The 12,698-nt window shown below is 36.9% G+C and overlaps 1 protein-coding gene across 1 annotated transcript in view; it reads left to right on the forward strand.

Annotated features, from left to right (window-relative positions):
• The window catches only part of PREX2 (phosphatidylinositol-3,4,5-trisphosphate dependent Rac exchange factor 2), a 169,117-nt gene that overhangs the window by 114,785 nt on the left and 41,634 nt on the right, over positions 1–12,698 (forward strand). The window contains exons 32-35 of the mRNA XM_015619412.3: positions 1,308–1,525; positions 4,165–4,267; positions 5,834–5,977; positions 9,991–10,105. Coding sequence (XP_015474898.1) covers positions 1,308–1,525; positions 4,165–4,267; positions 5,834–5,977; positions 9,991–10,105 — 580 coding nt within the window. The remainder of the gene's footprint in view (positions 1–1,307; positions 1,526–4,164; positions 4,268–5,833; positions 5,978–9,990; positions 10,106–12,698) is intronic.

The raw sequence follows: 12,698 nt of genomic DNA on the forward strand, positions 1-12,698 counted from the left end.
CACAGTACATAAACAGTATGATTTGATCATTTATGGAAAATATTCCCAAGGTTCTGAGAAACTGTCAAATAGAATGGAAATGATAGCATAAGACTGCTCACTATTATCAAAAGCTGAGAAAAAGACTGAGGAAGATCTCAGAGGAAAATAGACAGAATGAGGTTACTTTGAGAAATATTTGGAGTCCAAAAAAGCACATTTTTACATTTGGTAGTAATTTAGTGAGCACCGAATAATTTCTGCTGACTTATCCAGTTATCAGAATTCTTGTCAGCTCCATAGAAATGTTGGAAAAGGACCTAAGCCTCTTAGAGGCAGAGCAATCTAGTAGCAAAGACAAATAGTTTAGGCTTTGGAAAGACCTCTGTATCACCTGATCTGCTTCTCTTGCTCTGAGAAAGATTAAATCTACCTGTACCATTGTGATTGATGTTTGCCTAACAGCTTATAATGACAAAATTATTTGAAGACCTTCAGAAAAGAGGACAAGAAGGAAGCACTGAATATTTATCATCAGAGTTTTGCTCTTTATTGAGAATATGTTTCCCTTTCTAATTCTTTTGACCTTTAGCTAATCTAATACTTATGCCCTTCAGACAAGATTGGTAGGTTAGCTAGTCCCTAATTTAAATCAGCTGCTAATATTCCATAGCTGTCTACCTATAGACCTGCTCTGGACTTTCCTGGCACCATAAATCTCTGCCGTTTCCCAGATATGTGATGCTGCTCTGTACTTATTTTATAGATTGACATTCATATAAATTTTATTTGGATAGATTGTGTTCTGGTAGCAATACTGTGCTTTCCAGCAGACAGTCTTCATTTGCCCTCCCCAGCTGGTAGCTGTGGAGTCAACCAGATGATGAAGTCATGTTAAATGCTTCTGACTGTCCTTGCTTCCTGGTGGAAAGTAAATGTTTGTGGGCCCAACTTGCTCTCACATTGCAGCTGAGAGATCTGACCTGCCTCCATTGTCCTGTGACATCAAAAGTACATAGAATTTATGGCATGTACATTAGAATCTATGAGAGAAATGTACATTGTTTATGGAGAAATACTTTAGATTCCAGATTTTAAATACACTCATGTGCAATTTTAGAATTAGAATATTTTAATGAGGAAAATGGAAAACTGGGTCATGGAGTACTATTAACTGGAGATAACATCAGGCTGTAAATGTATAATTTGCTTGACATTAAAATGGCTTGTTTTTAGAGAAAGGAAAAGAATTCCAGCCTTGTTTGTTTGCTGTTAACTAATCTTCTGCTTAATATTGCTTTTCCTCTTTTGGCTTTTACACCTCACAGATAGCGAGATACAACTGAGGCGAGACATGGTCTTCTGTCAGAGCCTGGTGGCCACAGTCTGCGCGTTTTCAGAGCAACTGATGGTGGCCTTAAATCAGATGTTTGACAACAACAAAGAATATGAAATGGAGACCCTGGAGGCCAGCAGAAGGTGGTTGGAACAGATAGCCAGTGCAGGTCTTCTCCTTCATTTCCAGTCTCTGCTCTCTCCAAACCTGGTAAGGCTCCTCATGTGTCCTGCTTGGTCAGAGACCCTTTTCACTCCCTGAACCAGGCACACAGTTAAATAATCTCAGATGTAAAACTGATCTTCTGTGTCATTTGTACTTATCTTGCTACTTAGTTAGCTGCTATTTGGAAAAGATACCATTCAGATAATTACAGATTTGGGAAATGCTTGATTATGATACAGAAAATAAGTTTTCCTCAAATTCTGTTTGCTCTGAGTTAGCAGATAGTGAGTCTACCCTTGACTCCTCACTGCTGTTGTAGCTGTTCCCTGAGGTTGAATGTACTATTAGGTGATAAGCAGAACTTCATTTTTCAATAAGCAACAATACAAGATAAATAAAATACCAGGTTTAGGTAATTTTATCACCCTTCCCAGTAAAAACTATAGGTGTACACGAAGAATTGTAGTTGAAGGTGTAAACGTGCTGGTCTGTTTTGTTCCTGTCCTATGGAAAATCCTTGTAGCCTGTCAGAGTAATTGGAAATTGGTTGTTTCTTCACAAGCCTTGGCAAAGAGCCATGGCTTAAGAAACAATTAAAAGTGGGACATGGCTTTGTAGTCCCTTAATCCTCAGTTATCCAAAGTGCTTCTTTAGCTATTTAAGATGCTTCTCACACTAGACTGATTCCTGCTAACCAGAGGAACTGTGAAAGTCTGCATAGCCTGCTCCATGACAGTCTTCTCTACCTCTGGAGTTGCTCAGTAAGATTAAAACTCTGTGTAAATAACAGATGATGTTCTTAGTATCAAAGATGTTCTTTCCTCTCCTTGTCTGTCTCGGCAGCAAATTGCTGACAACTTGACATAAGAAACTTTAGAAGCAGAAGAAACCAATACAAACTAAAGGTATTTCCAAATCACAGTCATAAAGTCTTAGTCTATGCTATTGTTGGAGACTACTGACTTAAGCCAGTGTGACCAACAATCTCACAGGCAGTTGTGATGCTTGGGCTTGCATGAGTGTGTGCAGCTTACAGACAGATAAAATCCGGGCCTCAGAGAAACAGGGGAACTCTTTATTCACATGAGGACCATGTGAAGAAAGCGCTGTCTGGCAAGCTTGGAGTCATGTCTTGAGTTCTGGACACATTTTGACAATGTGTAACACTACCAGGTGATGTAGAGTTCAAGAGTAAATTCTATTAGTGCCTGTCTAATGTTTTTCCATGTGCTTTGTTGTTCTGTTATCACAAAGCAACTGTTGTCTTTAAAGCTCTGAATAATGATATTTTTTTCTTTCAAGATTGCAGTGATTTCCTTTGTAGTGAAAACTTGTGCTACTCAACTATTTTCACATAATCTCAGATATCAGCAGTATGCATTGTCCAATTGAAAATAAAGTTCAGTCTTTTCTGCCTAACAGTTCTTAACCAAGGGAAATGTATTTAAATGCAGCTTTTTCAATACCTTCTCAGCACTGTTTGGCTTACAAATGATCCATGTTATTTTAAACAAGGGTATTTGAAGGAAATTACACTCTTTATGGCCAGAGTTCAGTAAAGAATGAGCAGTTGTGCAAGAGTTTCCCACGCTGCTCGATGGTATTCAGACTATTCTGCTGACAAAATCACTCTGTCCATAGACTTCATAAATTGAACCAGAAGACCAGATATTTCTAGCAGATTTGCTTTTTCATAAGTACAAGGGGAAATGCTATTTCACTATATAGATCAGGGAAAAACGCAGGGTTAGTTTCTTCTGTTCTATAATTCTGTACATTATAATTTATTGTCAATTTATGGGCAGCTATTTATTATTCTTTGCCATCCTAATGTTTCAGTTCTGAGAGGGGGAAAAATGCATGCCTCAGATTTCCTTTTGGCCCTTGTTAAAGAGCCGGGGGATGGCTGTATAATGAATGGAATTACTTTATAGTGATTATTGATTTAAGCTATAATTGCTCTGCATAGTTAACTCAAGATAACCATAATTGTAGATTACTATTTTCCTTTTCAAAGTTTCAGTTAAGCATCTTGAGAAATCCTGGATCTCTTTAACTGTGTCTTTAGCTTAGGGATACACAGAGTGAACTATAGGTGGGAATCAGAATATTGGCACATGTATGTACTTGATTTGTGCCTAGAGTTCTGTAGGTGAAGTGCAAGTCATCCTGAACTGTAATTTCTCTGAGCTTCTGGTTCAATTATTGGTGCTAAGAGTGGACACAATAAACTCTTATATATTGTTCATAAGTGAAATCCTAAAGTTATGGAAATTTTAAAAGAAGATTGCTAAAAAAAAAATATAGTTTTCATGTTTTCCTTCTATTGCTTTACAAGATAGACCTGGTGGCAAGACAAGGTGTTAATATCTGGTGTCTTTTAGAATAATGACAGAATGATTTGATTAAAAGACAAGAGAAATAATAATAGCAATAAATTACCTATTAACTTACTGTATGATGTGATAACATTAATTTTAATAATCTTGAACTAGTAATAAAAGGGAAAATGCCAAAAGAAACAAAGATATTTACCTCATCTAGGAATTAAGCAGGTTATTCACTGCAGCAGTGAAATGTTGTGCAACACTGGAGTTAATTTTATGTCCTGTCTAATATTATTTCTGGTTGGGAAAACATCTGGATGAAATGACCTTTCCACTTTTTATTTTTCCCTTTTTTAGGCTGATGAACAAGCTATGTTAGAGGATACATTGGTTGCATTGTTTGACTTGGAAAAAGTTACTTTCTACTTCAGACAATCAGAGCCAGAACCACTAGTTGCAAGTGAGTAATTAATATCGGGGTTTTACTGGTTTTGTAGCATTTTTTGTTCCTAGAATGTTACCTCCCAGAGGGAATCTTACATAACTTGGAAAAATGGAGAATAAGTAGATGTATTGCTCTCCTGATATTCCTAGATGTACTGAAATACAGCTGTCATCAGTGACAATGCAGAATCATTATCTGGCAATGTCAGTAACCTTGGGGCAAAATTGTTTGCTTAGCTGAACTTTCCATTGGGAATATGTGGCTGCACCAGGAAAGTCCCTGGAAGACCCAGATCCTTGTTGAAGAAATGTGTAAAAATAGCTTGAAGGTCTTGGTAGGGAAATACAACCAATACAAGATGAAGAAGCAGAAGCCATGTTTCATTTTTTTGTGTGGAAAATAAATAACTTTTTGAAGAGTTCCTTGAAAGGACAGGGCAGGCACTATTAGGGTCACATAAAATTGGGCAAGAAGCTTTCTCTGAGACCTGCTGCTGCAGATGATCAGGGTCCTGAACTCTTCCTCGCAAAACTTGCCCAACTCAGCAGGAAAGGACTGTCTTTGCAGTCTGCTGTTCATGCCCTTTGCTCATTTTCAGCCATTCCTTTATTAATATATATGCTTGGCCAGTAGATATTTTCCTGCAGTGAACTTTGTTTAGTGAACAAAAAGGCCTCATTTCTTTCCTGTCTCATAAGTCCCCTGGGAAGGGAGGAAAGCATGTCTGCTTCACATCAAGCCCTTCTGAAACAATTCCTTTGCTGGATTAAGACCACACTGGAGAGAACTTCTGCAATAACCAAAACCAGAAGACACAAAGCTCCACAAAGCTGCCTGCGCTCGGGAGAATTCAGTAGCACAGGGCTGATAGTCAGGTAGGATTTAGCCTGTGTAAGACCATAGTTATTTTGGTTTGATTCAAGTAAGGCCCCTGCTCAGAGTGTTTTAAAAAGAAGCCCTGCTAAACCAGGTAACAGCATGGAAATGCAGTTCCAGGAGGGCCTCCTAATGGGGAGTTAATGCTATACCTCTGTCATGAGCTGTTCATATTGCAGGATCTTTCAACTGAGGTGTCTGTGCTAATAAACAGAAACTCCATGTGTTCAAAGGTTGTAATGAATTCTGTATTTTCTTTTGGTTTAAATGAAGCCACCACAGTCACTCTGACAATGCTTATAATAGTCAAGAAATGGCAAATTATTTTTTTTCGGTTTTGATTATGAATAAAAAATAAGGGAAAATAAGTCTTTTTTCTTATTACCATAAGTAGTGCAAAATGCTCCTTTGGAATCTTTACCTTTCAGGTACAATGTGAGTTATGCTCACAGTAAAAAAACCAAAAACAACCTCTATGCAATAATAATAATGCAAATCACTATGTTTTGTTGTGACTGTTTTCAACTTGGAACTTATCTATGGAAACAATGTATAACGAAAAATACAGAATGTTGTGTCTGCAGTGGTTTTTTATTTGTTTTTTTTTTGTTTTTTATCTAACTGCATGAATTTTGTGTGCAACAGTTTCTGGAAAAAAATGTGTCATTGCTTACAATGAAATTGTAACACTGACTGTATTTTTAGATGTACCAATCACATACCAAGCAGAAGGAAGCCGACAAACACTGAAGGTTTACTTCTATCTTGATGGTTACCATTTTGAACAGCTTCCTCAAAGGCTGAAGAATGGAGGAGGATTTAAAATCCATCCAGTACTTTTTTCACAAGGTAACTTGAGGTTAAATTCCCCTTGCCCTGCTTCTTTCACATAATAACTAACTCTCTTTAAATTCCCACTTATTTACTCTGATTTAAATTCTCTGTAGCTATAAGGGTACAATGCTTATGTTTAGTTGTTGTTTAATGTTTTAATTTTAATTGAAATGTAAGTTGAAGAAATTCTGATGTCTGTAATAAAAAATTGGGGCATGGTTATAATTTTCTAAATTTATGCCAGTTACATGATTCTAACCACAAAGAGTGAATCTTCATTTATCAATATTGTTGTGTTCTTCTTAGCCATTAATGGACAATAGTCAGACTATGAAACTTTCCCTTAAAAGTGTTTTGCTTTTCAAATGCTACGGTAATCTTTTCCCATTACTTCATATTTGAGGACTAAATTGCTATCCCCTTCAGAATTCTGTCTCCTGAAAATGTTATGAAGAGTTGAATAGCATTTTCAGGCTTATGTACTTATTGCTCTGCAAACATTACAAAGTGAGGAATGGTGGTGCTGATGCTCAGACTCTTCATAAATTACAGCAGCCCTCGTTAGCTGCCGTGTCATTACAGTCATCAGGAGCGTGAAGTTTGCTCCACTGAAATGGTGAATGTGAGCTGCTGATTGCCTTGAGCCGCCTTTCATTTCACAGGGAGCTCAAAATACTCCATACCTTGTGAAAGGCTTCCAGGGTCTGTGTGGAATAGGCAGAAGTCAGGCATACAAATGAAGTTTTAGAGGGGAGCTTGGTTTCTGATAGACAAGGAGGATGTAAAAGTAAATAGTACACAGGAACATAAATAAATAGCTGAACTTACTATAAAGTTAAAATGCACCATTTTTATAAAAATAAGATCCTAGGAGTTTGATTTTTAAGCAAACTAATGAGTACTTTGGTGGCTTTCTTTTGGACAGATTGATTTCAGTCATAGGGAAAAATGAGAACACTGAGCAGGAGGCAAATTTCAGTAGAGCAGACAAAAAAAGCACTTTAGAGACAACAGAAAATACCTTGGTTCAGCTGAATTCCTGGAAATACTATTTTTTTTAGATTGAGGAGGGGATTCGGTGTGCTACAGGATTTATTTAGCAATATTTTTCCACTTAAGTTTCCAAAAGTACAAAAAAATTTGATTCTTAGGGTAAGCATCTCTGTAGACAGCTAAAGGAAAAGAATAAGAATCCATTCAAGTGGTTATATCTGCTTAATATTTTTCAGTAGAAAGGAAAGTTTCTTCTTTCTTTATCATATCAAATTTCTTTAATTTTCAAGGTTCATCCTCTTAAATAGTCCATTGGTCTCCAAGAACAAGAAGTTCTAGATAAATCTTTAAATCCTAGTGTTAAAATCATTCTTTTGAGGGTTTTTTTTATCTCATTAATGAGTGGATTGGGATTCTGTTTTTTACTTTCCTATGAGGTTTGGGTGACCTGCCATCAAACTAACTCAGTAGATTCCCAACTCTATCTGAAATTTATTAGCCGCTAATTTAAGTTTCTCTGTGAATATTTGTGAATATTTGCTCTCCCAATCTAAACATAGGTAAGTTGTTTCCTGCTTAAAATGCAATGGTTTATGGTATTTTCAAATGGAACATATAGAAAATCATGGTAATTTTGGAATACTTCTTCAAAGGTAAGGGTCAGTGAACATCAGAGTGTTTATCTCTGTGTTTCGCTATTGTGTGTCATAGCTCCATGCCTAACATTAGAAGTCTACATATTTACATGATTGGCACCATAATATTTTTTGAAGTTTTTTTGTTGTTTGCCCACGCTATATTATCTATCCCTCCAGTTGTAAAGAACAGTTTCAACCACATACACAAGTGTGTATACATTGAAAAGGATCCTGGTTTGCAGGACTGGGGCTGAGGATGTTGAGATAGTGCTATTGGCATTTAGATTTCTCTTCTTCCTACATTAGACTTAAGATCTCGGCAGTAAATTTAAAGACACTATTTAAAATTAAAATTCTGGTTACTTGAAATTGTTACATAGTGTCTTAATTATGTATAGTTTTACAATTATTTTTTTAGTTTTTCATAGAGTTTTAGAATAATTCAGATTGGGAGGGGCCTCAGGAGATCTCTATTCAAACATTCCATCTGTTCCAACCTCCCACTTTCAGCAGCAACAGCTGTGGCATGAAACCAGGTGGCTTGGGTGTCTAACAAGTAGGATCTTGCAAGCACCCAGGGACAGAAACTGTACAACCTCTTGGGTAACCTGTTACTCTACTTGACTGCCCTAATAGTGAAGAAGCTCTTTCTTTCTATTGAGTTGAAATGTTTCTTGTTTCAATTTGTGTGGATTGTCTCGTTATGTGAAGGGCCTGGCTCTTTATGTGGCCCTGCACTTGGGTGTAATCCACTGCTTGTCCCAGTTTGGCAGTAGCTGCCAACTTGTCTTACCTCCCCCAGGTCAGTGATAAAGACACTGAAGAACAGAGATACCTGTGGTACTTGATGTGTAGTGGGCCCCTGGGCAGACCATGCCCCGTTAGCTACCACCCTTTGAGTCCACCTGTCCTTCCAGGTTGCTTTCCCAATCACTTATTCTGTGCCTCCAGACTGTAATATCCTATCTTGCATTGAAGAATACCACAGAAGACATGTTTGTAATGAAAGCTTCCTTTAGAACTTTAGAAAGAAGAACTTTCTAATATGCTGGGTAGAAAAATGTTAAACCCTTCAGCGAGGGCAGGGACAAAGCACAGAGCATGTGAGTCCCTGCCTGCACCTGTGAGCATGGCTCCACAGGGACAGAACTCTGTGCTCCTGCCAGTCCTCACAGATGACTGAGTTTCCTGGTTGGATAATCTAATTGAATAAAACCAACTTCATGCCAGTAAAATAAGCAGTAGGGATTATCAATTCTGTTTGTGTTAACGTACTGTTATAAACGGTGTTCAGTGGTTATTTTTGTTTGAGCTTTCTGGTGTGACTTAGAACCAAGGAAGAATCAAGTCTGACTGTTGAAACTTAATATTTTTTGCAGAAGTAGAATTACAAACTGTGAAAGCACAGAAGGGGAGTGCAATTTGCATGTTCTTTCACAATGAATGAATTATTTATTAACTGGTCATATTAAGCAATACAAGCAGAATTAATATTCTGAGTGCAGCTGAAGCTGTAAGGCAGCAGCATGTTTCCATGAAAACTCTGCTTATGGTTTGCATTTTCTGGTAGGGTGATGAGTTCTTAGAATGTGTTTGGATTACTAAAGTGGCAATGTTCCTAATTGTAAAGCCTTTAATGCTTCTCCACAAAAAGTCGTATTTCACCAAGAGTTGGGGTTTATGTTATAATGTGATTGACATATTAATGTGAAGATCTTAATATTTCCAGCCCAAATTTTCATGAGAATCCTTTCATTGAAGTTTGTTTTGTTCCTGAGTTCTTGTAGCAATATTCATCCTTGGCTTGGTGAGAGGAATACACAAAGGTGGGCACCGATGAGTATTTGACTTCACTTACCTTGAAAAGGAACTTCTAGGCCATTTTCAGAGATCCAGAAAAATTTGCTTTACTTGACCTAGAAGAAAGTATTCACATTATCAGTGAGTATAACTAGAGAAACCTCTAGGTGAGGTGCTTCACATCTCCCAAAATTTGGCTTCATGAGGAGTTACTAGGTGTCCCTCTGTACAAATTATGGTGCTCCTTTATTTCCTCTACTCCAGTTCATTCTACTGTTTTCTTCCAGGATATATCAGAATTAAACCCCACATTTGCATTCAAAAGGCAGGAATACTTTAATTAGAGCAAAGGAACTCAAATTAGTCTCCTCCTTTATATTTTCCACAGGGCAAGAAATACAATTTCTTTTGTAAATGAAATCTTTAAGAGAGATCTGTATGAATTTGATGACATACGGAAACAGCTCAGCAATTCACAGTAGGGTCACAGCCTCAAGGTTAAAAAGTAATTCACTTGTGTGCGAACAAAACTACAAAGAAGGCAATTACTAAATATTTAATACTGATCTTTCTCTTTTCCACTCTCCCTTTTCACAGCACTGGAGAGCATGGAAGGATACTATTACAGAGACAGCGTCTCAGTGGAAGAATTTCAAGCTCAGATTAATGCTGCCTCACTAGAAAAAGTCAAGCAGTATAACCAGAAACTACGGTGGGTAATAAACCAACATTCCTGGAATTAACTTACACAGTTCTGGTTTTCAGTTCAGTTTCTGTGACACAGCTTTGAACTGAAATGTGTTGTATGGTGGCTGGCTTTTGGTTCATGATTGAGTAAGACCCAAGATTTATGATTCTGACTTTTCTGATTTCTGCACTGTTAAGTTATTTTTACCAAAATTGTTTTCTCCAGAAAGTTTTAGCTGTTATTGCCTCCAGGTTGTTGTACTAAGGCATATAGAAAAGGAAAGGTCTACTTGATCACAAATGGAGAATCAGAATTGTTACACATTATGATCTGATTTTATAGACCATATTTACCTAATTTCTACAGAGTAGGACTTGAAAAACAATTTTCTTTTTCTGCCCTTTCTTCCCACACCCCACCATACTAATGGGAATACAGACATATTTGGATACCTGCATCAGTGCTGGCTATGGATTATACAGAGAGCATACTTTGCCAGTATATGTAGACATTATGCAGATGTGTATTTTGGTACATATTTCATTGAGGAGTTGCATATACAGAGAGAATTTCTATTATTATTTTTATTATTATTATTTCAAAAATAATCTATTAATTATGAAGCAAAATAAGGAAAATGAGTACACAGGTCACTCTTGTGTCCCACTGTGTCTGTGAAAAATACCTTTTTGAGTATTCTTACTTGCCACGTGAGTTGAAGTGTGTAGTGGTAAAACCACATCTATTCACTTCTAAAATTCTTGAATTGGATGGAAATGCCATTTCACAAGGACAATTAGGCAGTTTTTAAAAACAGCAGAGAACAGGAGTTAAAAAAATCTCAAGGACAATGGGGAAGATAAATGAGGGTCTCTTTGCAATTCCTTCACCTGTTGGTCCTTTCTCTGGAAGGATTTCTTCACAGATCTTGCAAAATTATTTATCTTATTTGTTATTAAAGCAGAGGGATTTCTAGATTCTGTTTTAATCTAAGTACTGCTATAGCAAAAGCGATTTTAAAGCCTAGTATATTCAGTGAGTATGGTATGTTTGATTTTTTGTGTGACATCTCTGTCAGTGCACTTGTATGTCAATGAGAAATGTATTTATTTAGTCTGCTTTCCCTGTTCTTGTGTTCACACTTTCTAATTTGGGAAAAAAAGTGCCTCCTGAATATTTTAGGTGACAAGGCTTATGTTATAAATCAGTTTTACAGAGAACTTTGGTCATGCCAGTATTTGGCCTAAATGAAATCAGCTAGTGTTGGAAAGAGACTCTGTCAGTTAGACAAAGCAAGACTTTTTGTGTTGTTTTTTTTTCTATGAATAGGACTAATTTAACCTGCCATGAAAATCCTTAAAATAAATTCTTCCTGACTCTATGCTCTTGTGTTCCTTGACCTTGCTTACCTCATGGGTTAGGTCCTCCATTCATGCTGTGGCCATAACGAGGTACATTCCTCTTTACAGTGTTGTGACTCACAGCTCTGATGAGTTGCTAAGCTTCAAGGCCTAATTTTATAAAAAGTTACCATGAAAAACTTATCATTAATAAAAATTACTATGAGTATCTCTGCCCAGTCAGAAGAACAGGAAAAGAATTGATGGGTTTTTTCAGCTCTCTAATGCCTGATGAGAACACCCAGTAACTGATTTGTTTGCTTTCTGGTGAACTGTACCCATTTCTTAAGTGCAGCACAAACAGCTTCAGGAAGTAACTGACAAAATGTGAAGAGGAAAAACAGAAAAGCAGATGCTTCATTCTTGTTCTGCTCTTTGCTAGCCTGTGTAGGTGTTTGGCCAGGAGAATCTAATGAAGTAACTACAGCAGCAAAAGATATTAACATTTGGGTAATTGCTCTAAAGAAGAACAAAAAAATTAAATTGAATATTCCCTGGAAACATTCACAAGTGTAATAATACTAAAACTCTTCACATGGAAGAAATCCTCTGTGCAGCACCTCTTAATCAGTAATAAAAGAAGTCATTCGAGATACAACCCATAAGCCATTCTTTCTCCACAGAAAAGGAATGTGCTGCTTGCTTGTTAGATGAACATCTGATGACCATTTTGTAATCTCTCCATTACTACAGCAGCCAAAAGCAAGTGGGAGCAACAGCTATGGAAAAAAGTAGTGGGAGAAGAGCATGGGGACTAGTGGGAAAGAAAGCAATGTTTGGCAGTGACACTGCAGCCAAGGCATCCATTGATGAGAACTCAGGAAACAATTTCAGCTTCTCTTATTCCTGATGCATTGAGTTAATAAGGCTTCAATAATAATGTTAAATAAAAGAGACCCCTTGGTTGTGTATGGTCACAGTTTCAAGCCTAGCTTGGTATGCACCCAAGCAGGAGAGTAAATTAAAAAATGAGTAGTAGCTTTGCTCAGTCGCATCTTAATTTTTTGTAGTAAAGTCTTGTTAAAGTTTTAGTACATGGAGTATTTTTGAGTGATGGATCTCATACTGATGTGTGTTTTTAAAGGATTAATATACAGATTATTAATATACAGAATTAATCAAAAGACATATTAGGAAAATTTTAGTGGATTTCAGGAAGTATAAGCCATTATGTCAAGAAGCTGAACCTTTGCTTTCATTGGAGAGATCATTTATAA

Source organism: Parus major, chromosome 2 (genome assembly GCF_001522545.3).
Source record: "Parus major isolate Abel chromosome 2, Parus_major1.1, whole genome shotgun sequence".
Lineage (NCBI taxonomy): Eukaryota > Metazoa > Chordata > Aves > Passeriformes > Paridae > Parus > Parus major.